The sequence below is a fragment of the Solanum dulcamara genome, chromosome 2, assembly GCF_947179165.1.
Source record: "Solanum dulcamara chromosome 2, daSolDulc1.2, whole genome shotgun sequence".
Taxonomy (NCBI): Eukaryota; Viridiplantae; Streptophyta; class Magnoliopsida; order Solanales; family Solanaceae; genus Solanum; species Solanum dulcamara.
Genome location: NC_077238.1, coordinates 64,398,026 through 64,420,388, shown reverse-complemented (window position 1 = coordinate 64,420,388; position 22,363 = coordinate 64,398,026). Strand labels below are relative to the sequence as shown.

Sequence of the window (22,363 nt, the reverse complement as noted above, 5' to 3'; positions counted from 1 at the left end):
TATCACCATTTACATATGAGGAGAAGTGCAACTTATAGTACGTTTTGTTTATTTGTAAATATCTGAATTTGAAGATGGATTAATCTACTCCGACTTTAACTCTAAGATTTAGTCAAATCGACTCTCGAGGAGTTTTTTTGTTTTAACAATAAATGTACTACTAGGAATCAGTCTCCTCACTGAAGAAACAACTGTGATGAAATTAATCCAAAGGTTATTTGACTAACTTTGGTAACCATTTTCTCCCACAACTAAGACTAGGAAGTACAGAAGTCGTGGTAGATGAGAAGGCGTTATGCCGTCTTGTGGGAGCATTGCATACAACAAGATACCTCCCATGGAATGGCCAATAACAAGCAATTTTCCTCCCATGGAATGGCCAATAGAAAGCAATTTTCCATCTTAATGACATTTTGCAAAGTTTAATATAAATGTCACAAATTCTTACGCCATTTGACATTTTATTTGATGACATTAGCTAAAATGTCAAAAATTGAGTGTGACATTTTATGTTAGCTAAGTAAATGTCGTAAAAGAAACTTTTATCAACATTAATCTAAATGTTAGAAATTTTAAGTGATGTTTCGTAAATGTCGCAAATTTCTTATCCACATTTGCCTAAATGTAGAAAATAAATGCCGCAAATTCCCAATTGACATTTCTTTAAAACTCGCAAAATAATTATTGTAAATTTACTATCAACATTTCCCTAAATGTCGAAAAATAAGTATCGTAAATTTATTATCAACATTTACCTAAATTTCGCAAAATGAATGTCGTAAAATTATTCAACATTTATCAAAATGTCAAAACTAAATGTCGTATATTTCTTATCGACATTTACCTAAATGTCGCAAAATAAATGTCATAAAATGCTTACCGTCATTTAGGTAAATGTCAAAAAATTTCCGACACTGAAATATATGACATTTGATACAAATGTAAATTAAATGTCAGTAGCTTAATTTGTGACATTTAAACAACTTAATACGACATTTATATAATGTCGTCGTATCTCCACTTTCTTGTAGTGAGTCTACACAGCCTCCATCTACCATTCTTTTTGCATACTAACACAACTGATGATGCAAAAAGACTGCAACTAGGTTGAATGGTCCATTGATCCATTATTTGCTACACTAGACTCTCAATAATATCCTTTTTAAATTAAGAATATCTATAAGGTCACTTATTCGCAGGTTCAACACCATATTGAAACACAACTCTAGGATCAAATACACCTCTAGAAGGTGGTAAACCAACAAGTTCTTCAAATAATGCACAAAATTCATATAATATCTCTAGTAGCTCAGGGTTTTCTTCAGGATCCTTTCAGCTTTTATTGGGTTCCACTTGGGTTCATCACTCTTCTAAAAAACTACTTGAATTATACAAATTTGAGATTGATTAACTGAGTGTTTGTGAGTTTTCCTGCAACTAGGAGTCAACACTTGTGTAACACCCCTAATTATTTAAGCTAATTTTCACATTTAAAGTGGATATTTCTTGATGATATGATCAACTATTACTTAGCGATTTCTTGACTCGAATTTTATTACGTGAGGAAAAAACTTAATTTCATTAAATCGTGACATTATTGTGACGGATTATCTTAGGATAGTTTAATAAATGTTCATGAAATTATAAATAAGCATATCTTCTAATAATGGTAATCAAAGTGTGATTGATTTTATTTTTTTAAAAATACAGTGATGAAGTTCCACTAAGAAGTTCGGTTATTTTAGACTAAAAGAAATTTATAAGTCTTTGACAATGAGTTATTTCAAAAAAATCACATGAAAAGCAGGTTCTACATAGCTGAAACTCAAGATACTCCTTAACCCTTGGTAATTGATCAAATCCATTTTTGAAACTATGTAGCTAATAGTATTACATGCATATCTCATTGTGTATACCTTTGATTTTAGTAAATAAATATATTTGGAAAGATAACACACCTACCTACAACTATTATGTTTATGTTGGAGCCTAGATTTACTGATATTAAGTCGAAAAAAGAGGATAAATCATAGGACAATTTCTGTCTAGATTCTTGATTTAGAAATCCCTCATGTATAACTGTTAATATTTTGATGATATATTTTTGTACAAAATAGTTTTTACGGTTCTTTCTTTTTGGGTTGCAAACTGAAGACATAGATCTAAAAGTTTCATGAAGGGCATAAAGTCCAGTATTGCCATTCTTATTTTCACAATTTAGATACAACCTGAGGTACTTGGCTTGCCAAATTTACTGTTTTGGTAACATAATTCGGCTGAAAATATTCTAGGCTTATTTTTAATGATAAATCTTGTTTTATATAAATATTATGGAGATTATGGAAATTAAAGAGGGAATTTAATGGTATTTTTAAGGTTGTTTATATCGTGTACAAGTTGAGAAACTTGAGACATTGGTTGGTCTACGATTTGAACTCTTGAAGTCATGTTGGATTGTTGTATGCTAAAAGGCTAAGATTTGTGTATAAACTTGAACTTATACTCTTGTTACCTGTTAATATATTTGAAAGTCTATTACCTGCTAGTATATTTGAAAGTCTATCTTGGTACGTTTGTTTTTTCTTGAAATTTTGTATTGTCGTGTTGGTATCTTTGGAGATTTGCAAGACAATTGTCTGACTCACCCACTTGTACGAATTGCTTGATCACTTGACATTCTTGTGGACTTTGTCCTTCTTGTGGTTGTGAATTTGTCACTATTGCATGCCTCTTGATTCGGACCCTTTGCCATCTTGATTATGGATTTTTGGTTCTTCTTAAATATGAAAGTTGTTCATTTTGAGTACGAACCAGAAAACCATTTTTAATATAGTTCTTCGTTCTCTTGATTATTAGGTCTTTACCCTTCTTGATACAGAGATCCGGTCCTTCTTGATACTTGATCATGTTGGGTGTGACGGCATGATGTACATATTGGGCGAAACTTGGTGCTAAATCTTGTAAATGTGGTTTTGTGAGTTATTGACACTTAAACTTTGAATTATAGAACTTGACATTCGTGATATATTTGTTGGCTTGATTTATTTATTATATGTACATTTGTGCTACTCATGAATTGAGAAAATAAATTGGAGAACCTAAAGGCTTCAAACTTGAAGTTTTGCACCACTAAGCTTTATGCTTAGCGATAATTGTTTCTATAGTAGAAAATGTCTGAGCAGATGCTTGAAGTTGTCCATTGGAGAAAAAGTTTTTGGGAGTTTTAAGGAAGATTACTTTTGCATATAGGCATCAATATTTTGTAGTAGTTTTTTTGTCACTCCCCGAGAGGGTACCCTAGGCGTGGTCGGCACTCAAAAACCATCTTTGGCCTCCAAAAGAACCAGTTGGTCTCATCACTCTTTCCTTCATCAACGGAAGAATTAAGTAAAAATAAGAATAATTATGTGGGCTCGCCATCATCAACATCAAATGAAAGAAATAATCCTTAGAAGATGTAGTTTCAAAGGAGAACTACTCTAATTACATCATTAAACTCTGTCTATGAAGCCTCTAATACTATCAGACAGTGCCAATGACATGTCCATGGCTACCTCAAAAGAAACATAATACTCAACAATAATAAAAGGATAAAGAGTTCCTCCGAATACAAGAAGGACTCACCAAATAGCTGGAAAGTAATGATCTTCAATGATGCACCTGTTGAGGATCTCTAACATCTGTATCTGCATCATAAATGATATAGGTCGAATGATGTCAGTACATGGAATGTATGAGTATGTAAAATGGCAGGAAAGTAAGGACAAATATCAAGAAACTCCTCTCAGGAAGACTCGACTCAGAACTCAACATCATCTCAACATCAATATGTAATGCAAGTTTAAAAATAATAATAATAAGCAATGCTTACTCAGTTGGGAGTTTCTCTAACCGACAACTATCACTTATGAGCTAGTGATGATACAATAAAGCGATGTCGTTGCCACATCCATCCAATACCTTGTCAGGGTAAAGGACATGACCATCTTGGATCCAATTATCAAAGTTCTCTTTTTGAGACTTAAGAGGCATAACCTCCATCCTATGTTGGTTACGTAGTTCTGGGGTTTGAGTCAATTAAACTCTTATCCAACTCGGTGCTCAATACTACTCTCAAAATATGTGCTCATATTAACCTCATCATCTAGTCTCATTAAACTTTAATTTGAAACATTAAACTCATCCCAATGCATCATCATCATTACCTCTTCATCAAATCATTATACTTCAAAACATCTTACTCAAAACATATTTAACCCAACGAATCAAATTTATTTAAACTCAATTTTTTTGATCTTTCAAAACTTAATAAAATACATATATAGTATTAATTCAAATCACTCTTTTGTCAATAAATATTAAAGGCCAACATCTTTACTCAAAACATGCATAAAAAATATTCATGAACATCAAATCAATTAGGGTTCATGGGAAAGTAGTCATGAATAATAATTCCAATAATATGAGAGATAAAAATAATAATAATCTCAATGCATAAATATATCTAACTTAATAGAAGAAAAATTAACTCATTTAGAATTCAAAAATTAGGGTAAAACTCAACTATAACTTAATTATGATGAATTTAAATATTGGGTGCATGGACGAACTCAATCCAATGCTATGAATAGTCTTACATACTTGGAATTCGAAGCTTTACCCCGAATTGAAGAATTCAATGACCACTCTTGAACCCCTAGCCTTTTCTCCAAGCCAGAGTGTTTTGTGTACTATCCGGAGTATAACAATCACCGGAATAGTATTTCTACACTACTAAAAGGGCAGCCCGGTGCACTAAAGCTCCCGCTATGCGCGGGGTCCGGGGAAGGGCCTGACCACAAGGGTCTATTGTACGCAGCCTTGCCTTGCATTTCTGCCAGAGGCTGTTTCCAAGGCTTGAACCCGTGACCTCCTGGTCACATGGCAGCAACTTTACCAGTTACTCCAAGGCTCCCCTTCTTTCTACACTACTAAAAACTAAAATTATATTTGAGAATGAGTAAAGAAGTATATAGACAGAAGAGTTGATTGAGAAAACTTGATGAATAAAATGAGGAAATAAGGTGGGTATTTATAGGTGTGGAGGAGAGATCTAACAATAAATAAAAATAATTTCAAAGGATGATCTTGAAAATTCAATGGAGGATTGTAATCTCATGAATGATGTCAAATGGAGGACTATTGATATCATGGGTGATGGCAAATGGATCTTGATCTTTCCATGGTTGGTGAGATGAATCTTCTTTTAACGGAATACCCTTTTCTAGAGTTGCGTTTGAATAAGATAAATTCCTAATTAGGATTTGGTGTCCTCGTATGAATTGTAGATATAGAAGTATAATTTTATTCCGTTCAAGAATCAACCGATTTGGAGTATCCTACAGTGAGATATGATTTTTCTTCTACAAATACTTCATTTTGTCACAACACCATGTCTTGCAAAAATTAATTTATTTGACCTACGTATCATCCGAATCTAAAGATATTGTCTCCATAAATGTTGTAGGTAATGCCGTTGGAGTTATTTAAGAATTTGAATCACCTAATTTAGACTATTTTATGAAACGTTATGTCCAAAATACAGAAGTAGTATCATTTTCATCGAGAATTGAAACACCACATACAACGTTTTAGGGGGTGTTACATTTTTGCAACGTGTATATGATCAATGGGATGGTTGTGTAAATGTATTTATGTATTTATTTGTGAGGATTGATCCATTCATGACACCAAGGGTTATAACCTAAGTAGTTTTTTTTTGTTATTTTGGGCATGTAAATTCCAAGTCGTATGATGTACTAAGTTGATAATAGTTTATAGCATGAATTGTAGTGATATGGAATGATACATGGATGTCTCGTAAGTTAATTTCTTAAATTATTTTGAAAAGTTGTCTCGTCCTAAATTGGAACTTTTATTTGATTTAATTGAGCAAAAAGAATTAAAATGGATAAAATCTTACACCTTTAACTATTTTTAAATGGGTCAAATTTCACTACTAGATTTTTTCAAAAATATCACGAGGATTATATATGATCTTCTTTTTAAGTAGTAGCATCCTCCTAAGAGGATCGTTACAAGTGTTGGTATCAGGGCCTAGGTTTATGGTTCTAGGTTTTTTGTTGTGATTTTCTTGCATACTTATTTTTTTAAGATTTGGGCTATATTATTTGATCACTATATGATAAATAGTATATTTAATGCATATAAGTTGCATATGCATCATATTCATGTCCCTAATGCAATGTGATCTTCATTTTTGAAGCAGTTAAGTTATGGCCTTTTCTTCTTATAGACCTATGGAAGCTGCTCGTGATGATACACGTGACTCTTATTCTCAACCTCATACACTAGAAGGGGTTGACAATCAGCCCTCGGGTAAATATATTCCCCATACTAGTGGGTCTAGTGTGGGAAACCAACAAGGAGTAAGAGCTGGTCCACATTCTCACATGAGCCCCTGGTACTCAAGTTATGAATCTTTCTTTTCAACAGATAGCTGAATTCTTCCACCGTATTGCTAAAATGATTCATAATTCCAATGGATTAAATTTTGAAAAAATGAGGAAAATGGGTGGAGTTGAGTTTGAAGGCACGGTTGATCTCACTGATGTTGAACAATGGCTTGAGCGCATAGAGAGGGTATTTGAGCAGTTGGAGTATTCAGATGTTGCCAAATTCAAGTATGCCATCTCACTTATGCAGAAGGATGCTTATGACTGGTCGGTTAGTATACCAAATGCAAAAGAAAACCCCCCTGTTCTTACTTGGGATGATTTTGTTAAAGAATTTCATATGAAGTATGTCCCACCTACTTATTATGATGTTAAGAAAAAGGAGTTTTTGAATCTAAGGCAACGAGGCATGTCTATCACTAAGTATCAACAAAAGTTTCTTAGACTCTGTCGTTATGCTGGAGGCATTATTAAGGAAGAAATAAATAAATGTAGGAGGTTTGAAGATGGCTTCAACGATTCCATCAGAAAGAATGTGGTGATCCTGCACCACGAGAACTTTTGTAAATTAGTTTCTGCTGCTTTTACTTGGGAAAGACTTGATAAGGAAGAAGCTAGTAGACATGAAAATAAATTCTAGAAGCCTAGGTTAGATTTTGGAGGTCCTTCTAAAAAGGAAAGGTTTGATGATTCTAAGGCTGGTAGTATCAACAAGTCATCTGAACAAAAGCAAAGCAGACTAGATTTTTCTGCAGCTAGTACTCCGAGTTATAGCCAAGGCAAGACTCGCGTTCCCATTTGTGCAGCATGTGGGAAGAATCATTATGGTCTTTCAAGAGAGATTCTGGTGCATGTTTTAATTATGGCAGCTTTGATCATAAAGTGAAGGATTGTCCTAATCCTAATAATGTTCCTCCGTTGCACACTAAGGGCTCAATTCAGAAGTCTTCTAATAATCCTCCTCAAACCAATAGAGGTGCAAGGACTAAAAATAACCAAGCAGCGGGGAAAAATAGAGCAAATCAAACTAGCGGGTCAAGAGCTACTGCACGAGCTTATGCTATAAGGCAAAGAGATGATCAAGAGGGACAGAACGTGGTTGTCGGTAACTTTTACTTATTTGGCTTTATCTATGTTTATACTATTTGATCCTGGATCTACACATTTCTATATTTGCTCATCACTTATTCTTCCTGAAAATGTGAAATCTGTGAGACTTAACTATGACGTTTTGGTTGAATGTCTTTTGGGTTATCAAGTTGTTTGTAATCGAATTTATCAAGATTGTCCCTTTGGGATTCAAAACCTACCCTTCCCTGCTGATTTAATTGAAGTGCCTTTCCAAGATTTTGATATTATTATCAGGATGAATTGTCTTTATAAATATCATGCAGTAGTGGATTATAGGTCCAAGCATGTGAATTTTAAGGATCCTGCTTTCTCACACATTATTGTACAAGGTGAAAGGTCATTGACATCTAGTATTATTTTTGCATCCTTGGCAAAAAAGATGATTCGTCGAGGTTGTAGTGCATATATTACTCACATAATTGATACACGTATGGAGAGTCCTAGTCTTAAAGATATACATACGGTGTGTGACTTTCCTAAAGTATTTCTAGAAAATCTTCCTGGGTTGCCACCGGAAAGAGAAGTTAAATTTCCGATCGAGCTTATTCCTGTATCTACCCCTATTTCTATCACTCCTTATAGAATGGCTCCAACAAAATTAAGGGAATTGAAAACTCAATTGCAAGAACTTCTTGAGAAAGGTTTTATTCGTCCAAGTGTTTCTCCTTGGGGAGCCTCTGTGTTGTTTGTGAAGAAGAAAGATGGCACTCTTAGACTTTGTATTCACTATAGATAATTGAACAAAATAACAATCAAGAATATACATCCACTACTAAGGATTGATTATTTGTTTGACCAGCTGAAGGGTGCCAGTTTATTCTCAAAGATTGATTTAACGTCTGGGTATCACCAACTACGTGTTATACAGGAAGATGTTCCTAAAAATGCTTTCAGAACTCGATACAGTCATTATGAATTCTTGGTGATGCCATTCAAATTGACTAATGCTCCTGCAATATTCATGGATCTAATGAATCGAGTATTTAAGCCTTATCTTGATTAATTTGTAGTGGTCTTTATAGATGATATTTTAATATATTCCAAGAGTAAAGAAGAGCATGATAAACATCTTTGGATTGTTTTGAAAACTTTGAAGGAGCAAGAAATTTATGCTAAACTTTTAAAGTGTGAATTTTGGCTTAAGAAAGTGACTTTTCTGGGACATGTTGTGTCAGCCGAAGGTGTGAAGGTAGATTCTAGTAAAATTGAAGAAATTGTAGAATGGAAAACTCCCTAAAGACCTACTGAGGTAAGAAGTTTCTTGGGTTTAGCAAGATACTATAGAAGGTTTGTGAAAGGCTTCTCCATTATAGCCTCTCCTTTGACTAGACTTTTGAAGAAGGAAGTGAAGTTTTCTTGGGATGACAAGTGCCAAGAGAGCTTTGAAATGCTCAAATCCTTGTTGACACAAGCTCGTATACTTACTCTACCAATGGAGGGAAAAGAGTATGTGATATATAGTGATATTTCTCATTGCGATTTGGGATGTGTTTTGATGCAAGAAGGGAAAGTTATTTCTTATGACTCTCAGAAATTTAAACCACATGAATTGAATTATCCTTCTCATGATCTAAAAGTTGCTTCTACAGTGTTCTCCTTAAAAATATGGAGGCATTATTTGTATGGAGAAAAAGTGTCATATATTCACTAATCACAAGAGCTTAAAATACTTGGGTACACAGAAAGAGCTGAACTTAAGACAACGCAGATGGCTTGAACTCATCAAAGATTATGACTGCACGATTGATTATCACCCAGGTAAAGCTAATGTGGTTGCAGATGACTTAAGTCGCAAATCCTTCGCAAGCTTACATATGAATCATCTGCCTTTGCTTCTAGAGTTAAGAGCCACGAATGTCCTTTTTACACTTGATTCGTATGGTTTGGTGGTTGCTAATTTGCAAGTCAATCCAATACTGCGTGAACGGGTGAAAAAAGCGCAAATGTTAGATGAAAAACTCATAAAATTGACCAAAAAAGTTTAAAATGGGGAAAAGAAAGATTTTACATGAAAATAGGATGGTATCTTGTTATATCAAAATAGGTTATGCATTTCTAATGATGATAAATTGAGGAGAGAAATCTTGAATGAAGCATGAAGCACATACTTCATCATATGCAATGCATCCTTGAAGTACGAAGATGTACCAGACCATCAAAGAACACTATTGGTAGAATTGTATGAAGAAAGACATTGCAAAGTTCATTTCAAAATATTTGGTTTGTCAACAAGTAAAGGCAGAACATCAGGTTCCAGTTGGGTTGCTATAACCCTTGTCGATACCGGAATGGAAATAGGAGAGAATAACTATTGACTTTGTTTCTGGACTTCCTCGCACCCAAAGAAATCATGATGCAATATGGGTGATAATGGATAGACTAAGAAAGAGTGTTGATTTCTTGGCAGTCAAAATGGATTATCCATTTATGCATTTAGCAGAATTGTACATTAATGAGATTGTAAGACTGCATGGGATCCCTGTTTCTATTGTATCTAACCGAGACACAAGATTTACATCTAGATTTTGGTGTAGATTGCAGAAAGCCTTGGTTAATAAGTTGAATTTTAAGTGTCATGTTTGATGCATTTCAAGTGTCATTGTATATATGTTGGGTTGCTAGTCCTCATTCCATGTCCTTTTTATGGTAGTGATTCTCATTCGAGGATGAATGTTCCCAAGGGGGAGATATTATAACATCTCAAAAATTTCTATGCCAAGACTCGAATCATTCTTTGTAGGCGTATAGAATCAAACTCGGTGACTTTAAGTTATATATATGAGTTAGGATCAATTCCTAAGTATTTTAAGAGTATTAGATGTGTTTTAGGGTCATAAGGAATCTCTAACACCAAGCCGATTCCAAAGAATATTTATCGGCGAAGTTTCCGAATGAGTTTGTATAAGGGTCAACTTCAAATGACCATATCTCCTAGAATATAATGAATTGGGTGGCCCATAATCTATAAAATTAAAGGTATTTGAGTTTTGTTTCCAACGCCACCAAGATTGCATTTTTCTGAGTTCAGAGACAAAGGTTATGCTTGGTTAACCAGAGAGGTCCACGACAAGTCCGCATCGCGGACCTATAGCGAATTTGGAGAATTTTTCCCGATTTCATTTTTTTGTCGACCAGAAAGGTGGGCGACACATCCGCGTCGCGGACCTGTTGCGGACTTGTCCAGTTTTCCATATTTTTAGGGACATTTTGGGAAAATTACCTAATATATATATATATATATATATATATGAACTTGGACGCGTTTTGGGTCATTTATTTTCAGTCTTTCACCTCCCCAAAATCCTAAACTTCATCCTCCTCTCTCTCAAATCATCCCCTCCAATTTTTCTCTCAAACTCAAAGGATTCAAGGCTCCTCATAGAAGAACAAGAATCAAACTTTCTTAAAAGCTTCAATCTAAGGAATGTGGATTTTCATTCATGGGTTCTTCCACCCATGGAGCCCAAATATTTTCTCAACTTAGTATATCAAATTTTAAATGATGAAATCTTATGGGATTTTACATGATGGTTCCAAATGCATAGATTATGGTATATTTTAAGTTTATTTACTCCTATTGATTTATATGTATATTGACTCTTAATTTTAAGTGATGAGTTTTTATGGATTTTCATACTATGATTCCAAATGCATAGATTCTTGAATATTTGAAGTTTATTTACTTATATTGACTTATGTTGATTCTTATTTACATGAAATGGATAGATTATCAATGTTCTTATATGAAGGTTTGAAAGGTAGTTTTAAAGTGCATATGGTGGGTTGTTTTTAAGGTGTTTGATTGGATGCATTCATATCACTCTCATGCATACAAGTATTCTTTAAATGTATTTGAAAGTCTTTTTGAAATGAACCCACCTAGTTTCCTATGATAAAGTAAAGTTGAAATGAAGTTTGACTCCAATGAATGTTATGAAGTAATTGCTTATGAAGGGGATTCTTTATGAAAGAATTGATTGATAAAAGGGCTTCTTAGCCAAAGTAAGATTTCAATGTGAAAGAACAATTCTCACATTGAATCAAATGAAATGTTTAAGGTTATGATATGACATGTATGAAATCCCTGTAGGCCGTCAACGCTTTTGAACATTTTTCCAAATAGAAAGGTCCGATTAGACTGATACCCGGAATACTATCACTAATTGTAGACCTAATTTTCTTATAAATCAAGGTTCATTAGTAAAATGGTAAATAGGGCATGGCATCCATGATGATATTATAAACCAAAATTTTTAATGAACTATTTTATGGAATGATGATTTTATGTTAACGTGTTATATAAATACTTATGTTATTATGATACTTAAAACTTATTCTGCTAAGAGCTTACCTAGCACTGAGTTGGACTAAAGGTGAATACCCATGTCCCAGAACTACATGCCACCATAGGTATAAAGGAGATAAAGGCGAATACCCAATCTCTAAGAGGTGAGTACCCAAAATATCAAGGCTTATTGGTGAGTACCTGAGTATAAAAACTGGGGGTGAGTATCTGGTTTATACAATAGCTTAGTGGATCCACTTAGGCATGATGGAGTCTACCTTGCAAGTAATCTCCCCCTTTTATCTAGTGTAGGGGTAACATCGGGACTCCATATTATAGCTCACATGGTTTATGTCGGTTAACGGTCGCTCTCACAAAGGTACGAGGTCCCTCTTCCAATGTTTAAGATATATCATATGATGTCTACTATGTCTATCACAAAGCAAAGAATATGCTCTCACAAAGCTATAGATTCCTTTCAAAAGGTTTGTGGTATATTTATTTATGATTCATGGTATTTTGCAAGTATATGGTTTCTTATAATGACTCATGATTTCCTCTATAATGTTTAAGTTTCTTTTATGATTCATGATGGTTTCTATATTTTATTGACTAAGATTCATAACTCCAAATGGTATTTCAAATGAATACAAGGTCCTAGCATGGTCCATTGTATCACCTTATTGTATAATGATATATTGCATAGAATGCTCACATACTTAGTACATTTAAAGTACTAACGCATACTTTTACCTACATGATATCACCATGTAGGAATCGACGTCGCTCCTCAACCTCCTCCACATAGCTAGCTCGAGTTAGTTTGAAGATTGCTTGCGGTGAGTTCCCATGGTTCGGGAACAACATCCTTTTTATTCTAAGCTTATGTTATGTAGAACATGAAGACTTTTATTAAGGCTTTTCTTGAAACTTATTTTGAGGGTGAGCTAGGGACATATCTTAGCCCCGCCAAGTCTATTAGTAGAGGTATGTTTGGACACAAATGGAAAAATATTTTTATTTCCGCTTGTTATGGTATGTCATTACTTATGAAAAGCTAAATGAATACTAAGAGGCTTAAGTGAGGTACCTCCAGGTGTATCATTCGCCATGTCACGTCTAGGCCCTAGGCTTGGGTCGTGACATCTTGTTACCTGCTAGTATATTTGAAAGCCTATCTTGGTACGTTTGTTATTTCTTGAAATTTTGTATTGTCGTGTTGGTATCTTTGGAGATTTGCAAAACACTTGTTTGACTCGCCCACTTGTATAAATTGCTCGATCACTTGACATTCTTTTGGACTTTTTCCTTCTTGTAGCTGTGACTTTGTCACTATTGCATGCCTCTTGATTCGGACCCCTTGCCATCTTGATTATGAATTTTTGATTCTTCTTAAGTATGGAAGTTGTCCATTTTGAGTACCAACCAGAAAGCCATTTTTAATATGGTTCTTGGTCCTCTTGATTATTGGGTCCTTACCCTTCTTGATACAGAAATCCGTTCCTTCTTGATACTTGATCATGTTGGGTGTGATGGCATGATGTACATATTGGGCGAAACTTGGTGCTAAATCTTGTAAATGTGGTTTTGTGAGTTATTGACACTTAAAATTTGAATTATAGAACCTGATACTCGTGATATATTTGTTGGCTTGATTTATTTATTATATGTATATTTGTGCTACTCATGATTTGAAAAAATAAATTGGATAATCTAAAGGCTTCAAACTTGAAGTTTTGCACCACTAAGCTTTATGCTTAGCGATAGTTGTTTCTATCGTAGGAAATGTCCGAGCAGATGCTTGAAGTTGTCCATTGGAGAAATATTTTTTGGGAGCTTTAAAGAAGATCACATTTGCATATAGGCATCAATATTTTGTAGTAATTTTTGGGACATGTATATGATCCATGGGGTGCTTGTGTAAATGTATTTATATATTTATTTGTGAGGGTTGATCCATTTATGTCACGCCTCGGGAGGGTACCCTAGATGTAACCGGCATTCAGAAACCATTTCTGGCTCCCAAGCGAACCACATAGCCTGATCACACATCCGTTCATTCATTCATTCAGCGGAAAGTTTAAAAATAAAGAATAATTTAGCAGGCAACTCAAATCACCCATCCAACTCAAAGAATAAAGGCCATGGGCCGACAGATCAACTAAAATATTTGTCATTTAAAAATAGTTTGACAAGAATAACTCGAGGATAGAAATACTCAATCGACTCATCACTATCTATTTTATGAAGCCTCTATCACTACTATGTAATTGGTGCCAATGACATGTTCATGGCTACCTCAAATAAAAATGAAAAGGGCTAACTCAATGCAAGATTTCATAAGCGGTGTCCTCCAAAAGTAGGGGAGGACTCACCAATACGCTGAGTGTGAATAGATCCCCAATGATGCTCCTAGTGACAATCTCTTAAACTTGTATCTACATCATGAAACGATTGTAATGACCCTCAAGGTCATTTTTGAAATTTTTGTAAAATGACCATTTTACCCCTCCCTTTAGATGCCCCGAGTCATTTCTAATTGTTACCGGGTGTTGATTTTTAGAAAATCCTATGAAAAGTTAAGTCCTTGGAAATTTTGAGTTTCATAAGCTTTAAGTATTAAAAAGTGGTATTTGGGTCAATTAGAGCTACGAGTCTCAGAATGGAATTCCGTCGATTCCAACAGCTCCGAAATGTCGAAATAGGCTTAGGGGACTTTACGGAATCTGTTTTGGAGCTGTAACGAAGATTTGAGGCCTTGAGTTGAGAATTTGAAGAACTTTAAGGCAAGGTTTGACTTTGGTCAACTTTTGGAGTTTCGATGCTCGGAATGGAATTCCGAAAACTCCGTTGAATTCAGGAGATGGTTTTTGGTCTAGAAGAAGTGTTGGTTGAATTTTTAGAGGTCCCGAGTCCATTTTGGTATTTTAAAGGCCTAAGTTAGTTTAGTTGCGACTTTTTGAGTTTTGGGCTAACGAAATCTCGAATTCAAATTCTGATGGTTCCATCAGCTCCGGAATGACCAAATTAGGCTAGTAGCACTGTTGGAATGACTATCGAGTCAATCGATACGAGTTTGGGGCTATTTGGCGCTTTTGACTTTGAAACTTAACCTATAGTTGACTTTGGTCAACATTCTTGGAAAATGCGCTCGAATAAAAATTCTGACAGCGCGGTTAGTTCCGGAATGTTGATTTTGGTCTAGAACGACCCTTCGTTCGCTTTTTTAGGCTTCCGGACTAATATCGAGGCCCGCTGTGAAATATGACTTAAAATGACTCTTGGATGTGGGACCCACTTTTTATTATAATAACCTCGTATGAGAATTCTGAATGCCTCATTGAGTCCGAAATATCGAATTTAGTAGGGTAGCATATCTGGTTTATATTTATCGGATTCCGAACGAATTTCGAGGGTCCATTCGGAGACTTTAAATAATGGAATACCAGAAAAACATGGTGCAATAGTGCAGATTTTGCACCAGATTTTCAGATTTTTCTCCTCAACTTTGAACCCTCATTTCTTGAGTTCTAGAGCTCCAAATTGGGTGATTCAAAAGGAAAAATTGTGAGGTTTTTCGTGGAGAACACATTGGAGAGATTGAAAACTGATTTGGAGCATTCGATTCAGGTAAAAATCGTGATTTTATTTGCAGCAGTATCCATTTTCGGAATGGATTTTTGAAGAACTTTGACAAGTTATTTCTTGACCAATATAAATCCGATTTGGGTTATTCCAGAGGCTATCTTGCATGGAAATTTAAGGAGAACATCGTGGAAGTTTCAGAATCTGTTTTTGGCACGTCGTTCGAGGTAATAAATTGATTTTTAGCTGCAGATTTAGTGATTTTCGGAATGAAATTTTATTGAATTTTGAAAGAGTGTATCTTGGTCAATATAACTTCGTTTTGAGTGATTCTTGAGGCTAGATTGTGGGGTTTTTCGCAAGGATCATCATAGTGCAATTTGTTTGGGTTGAAAGAGTCTCGTATTTCCAGAATCTACTGATTTCGATGCTGCCATTTTTGGTCCTTTAGTCCGAATTTATGAGTTTTGGTTGTTTGATCGTCTTGCATAATTTCCCACCCCGAATTGTATTATAAATCTGATTTTTGAGCTTGGGGTGACGTTTAGAACTTGTTTTGGGGGTCAAATCCGGAATTTCGTATGTGGGTGCCACAATTCCCGTTTTCGACCCAAAAATTGGTCCATTTCCAAAAATTATGAAATTAGTGTCTAAACGACCGTATCGACGTTGTGGTTCTATTTTTGACAGTTTGGCAGCGTTTCGAGGTCGTTCGAAAGGGAAAAGCTCCAGCACAGTGATTTGAAGCTCGCGTGTTTAGCCTACAGGTAGGCTACGGTTTACCTTTCTTTAGATTGAGTTGGAATGTGTGAAAGCATGTTGAAATAGTTGGGATTTTGGTTGGGTAGTTTAATTGTATATCTCAGGTGTTAGAAATCATGTTTTAGGCTTGTTATCGAGTTTTTCGGGTATTTAAAAGCAGATGTATCTTGTCGTTATTTGTTAGTATTATAAGGAGAGTTGAATGAGCATGTTGTTGATACTGTGGAGTATGTTGGCCTTAGTATAGGTGTTAGAAATCATGCTTTAGGCTTGTTATCAGGTTTTTCAGGTATTTAGAAGCATGTGTATCTTGTCGTTATTAGTTAGTATTATAAGGAGAGTTGAATGAGCATGTTGTTGATACTGTGGAGTATGTTGGCCTTAGTATAGGTGTTAGAAATCATGCTTTAGGCTTGTTATCAGGGTTTTCAGGTATTTAGAAGCATGTGTATCTTATCGTTATTTGTTAGTATTATAAGGAGAGTTGAATGAGCATGTTGTTGATACTATGGAGTATGTTGGCCTTAGTATAGGATGTAAACTTGCTTTATATGCCCGGCGTCGCTCCGATGGACTTAGATCCCTGTAGAATGGTGTAGCGGGCTAGTGCCTAGTAGTTGGCCTTAGCTAGGCGATACCCTTGCTCTTAATAACACTCCCACCCATAACTCGGTATAGTCATAACTTTTGAGATGCGTTGGCAATACTAGAATTCATGATCGTTTGGCTTTGGCTCCGGTTCAAGTTTTGGCGGCATATTAGTTGACACATTGGGGAGAAAATTCTCGGTACTATTGTTGATTAGTTGGAAAGAATATATTCGAAACCATGGGATAAATTATCTATGAGCATCCGGGTACCCAATTCCGGCCTCTATTCTGGATTATCTATGAGCATCCGGCTACCCAGTCCCGACCTCCATTCTGAATTATCGGGGAGCATTCAGGTACTCAGTCCCGGCCTCCGCCGACTTGCTAGTATGACGAGCATCCGGGTATCCAGTCCTGGCCTTGATCATACCGATGTATTACGGCGAGCATCCGGGTACTCAGTCCCGGCCTCCGCCGACTTGCTAGTATGACGAGCATCCGGGTATCCAGTCCTGGCCTCGATCATACCGATGTATTACGACGAGCATCCGGGTACACAATCCCGGCCTCGACCGCACCGATGTATTACGGCGAGCATCCGGGTACCCAGTCCCGCACTTATGTATTATGGCAAGCATCCGGGTACCCAGTCCCGGCCTTGGCCACTTTGAACATTCGAGCGAGCATCTGGGTCCCAGTCCCGGCCTCGACCCCTAAGTCACCCCTAGATCAATTGACTCTTGGAGATTCTGGGTTTTGGAAATGATACAGTACTTCGGTTCCTGACATCGCAGATTCTTAGTTCCTAGCCTTGGTAGTTGTAGCTATTCTGTGTACTCGGCGAACTTATGGGGGTTCGTTCGGGTTTTTATTTAACTTGCGTACGAGTGTCCCAGCTGGGCTTATAGGGGCCCAGTTGGGTATAGTTAGTTGTAGCTCTCGTAGATAGTACTCTTTTCACTTTAGATGCTTATGTTGATTCCTATTTAGGCTTATTCCTCTTTTTCATATTGTTTTCACCTTTTCTGCTCAATCGGCCTATGATGCCTACTGGGTACCTATTGTCTTGGTACTCATACTACACTCTGCATCTACTTTCGTGATGCAGGACCGAGCACCATCTACTGTCACGAATAGATCGAGCTTGTTGCAGTCAGATTCGGAGACTAGGGTGATAACTTGGCGTTTTTGGATCACTTCTGTCTCCTTCAGAATGGATGGCCCGTCTTTTGCCTTTTGAGACTAGCCAGTTGTTGTATATATATGTCCGGTCCACTTTCGGGACTTGTACTCGTCTTTTATTTTATAGCAGCTCTGTACTTGTGACTTCCAGGTTCTGGGAGGGATCTTTAGTTGTTTAAATTATGATTTGGTTTACTTCCGCTTATTCATTCTGTTTACTTTTATAATTCGCTACTCTTATTTGGTTTCTTCCCTCAAACCCACTACTTGAAGTTCCGGGTTGAAGAGTTGGCTTACCTACTGATGGGTTATAGTAGGTGCCATCATGACCTGATGAAAAGTGGGTAGTGACAACGATGCAGGTTCAAATAGATGTTAGTACGTGGAATGTACGAGTATGTAATATGGCAGAATGAAACATACCTCGAGGAAGAATAACATCGGTCCACATATCTCAAATCAGAAAGATAAGAGAGACTCAAATAAGGCGTCGTAAATCTAAAGTAAGGATACAGTTTAGACAGAGACCAATCATATACCATACAATCCAATCCAATTATGTATAATACAGTTCAATCAAATCATTTACAATTCGATCCCTTTCAATCATGTACAATCCGATTATATACACTCAACTCAACAATCAACTCAATAATCAAATCCAATCTAGTCACATACCATTCTATTCAATCCAATCACAATTCATCTAATCCAATCCGACCATATGCAATCAACTCAACATTCAACTCAACAATCAGCTCAAAGGACTCAACTCAGTAAATATGCAAATTAAATTATGCAACGTTTTATAATTCAACTCAAAGGACTCAACTCAATAAATATGGAACAACTCACTCAACTGTCCTAAGTCTAACAAGAAATAGTTTAGACAGGACTAACTCATAAGCATATAGCAACTCACTCAAATGCCCTAAGTCTAAAAAGAAATAGTTTAGACAGGACCAACTCGTAAACCACTCAACTCAACTGACTCGGAGCACTATCAAGACCTAAATGAGATTTTCTCTTATCTGACAACCATCATTTATGAGCTGGTGATAGTACAACAATCAGACGTTGTTGCCACGTCCGTCCATACCTTGCCAGGGCATGAACGCCTCCCTAATCATGGATACCATCGATTAGTCAAGTCCTATCATTTTAGGACAATAAAAATGGGAAACATTCGGCTTTAACGGTTCGATCCCACGGGAAGCATCCGACTTTAACGATTCCATCCCTCGGGAAGCATTCGACTTCAACGGTTCCATCCCTACCTATGTTGGCAGCGTAGTTTCTGGGGTTCGAGTATGGACTATACTCTCACCCGCTTTGGTGCTCGATACTCCTCCTATGACTCCATGCTCATAAGACTCCCTCTAATCATCTCAAACAAGCCCTCACGGCTAGTTTCATGTGGAACATTACCACCTCATCAACTCTGTTCTCATTTCAACTCAAATAAGTCATAATGGCAAGTCTCATTGGACTCTTTTCAAAACTCAACTCAAATCATCAAACTCTTCTCTTTAAAACTTGTACAATCTCAACTCGATGAATGCAGAAAATATTATGTACATTAAAACATAATTTCAACCCCTCAACTCAAACTCAAAAATAGATACTTTAATGTAAAAATACTCAACTCATTTAAAGGCTCCTCATACTCAACTCATGCTTAAATTCTTTTTAAATCATAGATGAAAATAATCATTTCTTAAACTCAAAAATACTGTATAAATAGTTTATGCAAAAATGCTCACAAATCATTTATTTAAAACTCCTTCTCAAAAGATCCTTTATTTTTAAAATACTCATAAGACTCCAATCAACTCAGATTATGCAAATCACATATAACATAATCACATTAGACTCCAATCCGCTCTATCACATAACATCCTCATCAATATACCTATTCATCAATCATTCTACACATATTAAATAAGCACCATTCACGTCATCACTCACACCGTCATCAAAATATCATCATCACATTATCATCATATATTATCATTTACATCATCATCAAACATTATCATCACATCATTTTCAAGTATCATCATCGCATCAATCATCAAACATCTACTCCAAAATACTTATTTTTGTCCTATGTTCATTTTATAGAAGCAAAGGGGCATTCTTAACTAACCAATTCATTCTTTTCATTCCAATCAATACCTATATACACACAACTATCCATCTCAACCTCAAGACATTTATGACAAGAAATCTCATCTTGGGTTCATGTGAATGAAACATGAACCCATACTCTCAACAAGACTCAACTCAAGAATATCGTCAATACCTATAAATCTATATACAAAGATACATTTGTAGTTAATAATATAAAAAATAACTATTTAGTAACTCAAGTCATTAAAATCATCAATCAACCATTTGTATCTAAAAACATTCCTTAGTTTAGGGAAAACTTTCAAGAAAATCTTTCTAGAAGGTGCAACTCTTTCACAACTACTAACCAACACATTTATGGGCATATGGAAGAACTCAATCCATATTTTAGGTTAGCCTTACATACCTTGTTTGAAGACTTTGAAGAAACCTTGATGTTAGGTCTTCAATGGAAGGCTTGAATCCTTAAAACTCTTGAAGGCACCCTTTGTTGGAGATGGATTTGGAGAAGAAGAAGAGGAAGAGAGGGAAACTTTCTAGGGCTTTTTAGATAGAGAGAGAAGCTGAAAATAATGGTCCAAAATGCTCAAGGATGGTGTATATATAATTTGGAAAAAGTCCAAGTTGCCCCTCTTCAAAATATCTGAAAAATTGGGCAAAAACCTTGCTGGCGCTATAGTGGCGCGTCGCGCCACTGCAGCGCCAAGCCAAAATAGGCTTAAAACCTTGCACATCTAATAGTGGCGCATCGCGCCAAGTCCCAAACTACTGAGGCTATTTTCTGGCGCTATAGTGGCGTGGAGCGCCAAGCCTAAATTTCGCCCAGGCCTGAAATTCTTGCAGTACTAGTCTGTAGTCAAATGGACATAACTTTTGACTCCGAACTCCAAAAATTGCAATATTGGTGGAGTTGGAAAGAAGACTCAAAGACCTTTAATTTGGTAGGTTATGGGCTACCCAATTCTTTATATCCTAAGATATATGGTCGTTTGAAGTTGACCCTTATACTAACTCATCCGAAAACTTAATCGTTTGGAGTTCTTTGGACTCGACTTGGTGTTAGAGATCCCTTATGACCCCTAAACACATCTAACACACTTCAAATACTTAGGAATTAATCCTAACTCATGTGTAGAATTACAAGTCCTCCGGTTCGAGTCTACGCACACGTGAAGAAATGTTCGAGTCTTTGCGAAAAAATTTCCGGGGTGTCACAATTTATGACACCATGGGTTGTAACCTAAGTTGGTTGGTTGTTTTGTTATTTTGGGGCACGTAAATTCCAAGTCTTATGATGTACTAAGTTGATAATAGTTTATAGCATTAATTTTAGTGATATGGAATAATACATGGATGTCTCGTAAGTTATTTTCTTAAATTATTTTGAAAAGTCATCTCGTCCTAAATTGAAACTTTTATTTGATTTAATTGAGCACAAAGAATTAAAATGGATTAAATATTACACCTTTAACTATTTTTAAATGGACCGACTATTTTTAAATGGGCCAAATTTTACTACTAGATTATATAAATATGCCTTACGGAAAGTTTTTTTTAAATATCATGAGGATTATATACGATCTTCTTTTTAAGTAGTAGCATCCTTCCAAAAGGGTCGTTATAACTTGACTTCCAGACCCTCTGAGTAAGTGGTTCCTTCCTTTGTACCAAAACTTCATTGCTAAGTTTCTGAAAACTAAGCTTTATATCACCCAATGTTAACAGCCACTGTGCCTCTAGCACAACTCTACAAGATACTAGAGGTAACAATAGAAAATTCACAGAAAACTCAACTCCTTGTAGTAACCATATTGTGACAGTAGTCATCTTCTTCACCTTCATACTACCATTTGTTGCAGCTACCATCTAAGACTTGATAGACTTCACTTCACACTCTAATTGCTTGACCATCTCAGGGTCTATGAAATTATGATATATCCCAAAGAACTATGTAAGGCCTGCATAGAGATCTCCATGTATTTCACAGGTTGACCCAACTCTAATTGTCCATTTTGTTCCTATTGCAATTCCCCACCTTACTCTTCTACTAAGTCTTGTACCTTTTCTAATTACAACTTCTTGGAATTCCTATAATTATGGCCATACATGTACTTCTCATGGCAAAAGTAACACAATCCATTTGCCCTATTTCATTAACCTCCTCTAAGCTCAAAGATCGTTTGTTAACCTTGTAGAAAAACTAGAATTATTGGCACAAGGTATATGTAATAATGACTTAC

General features: G+C 35.9%; 1 protein-coding gene across 1 annotated transcript; it reads left to right on the top strand.

Annotated features, from left to right (window-relative positions):
- Positions 1-7,262: 7,262 nt before the first annotated feature.
- LOC129872253 (uncharacterized) lies at positions 7,263-8,322 on the top strand. The gene is made up of 2 exons (XM_055947175.1): positions 7,263-7,560; positions 8,078-8,322. The coding sequence occupies exons 1-2, from the start codon at positions 7,263-7,265 to the stop codon at positions 8,320-8,322; spliced, it is 543 nt and encodes a 180-aa protein (XP_055803150.1).
- Positions 8,323-22,363: the final 14,041 nt, after the last annotated feature.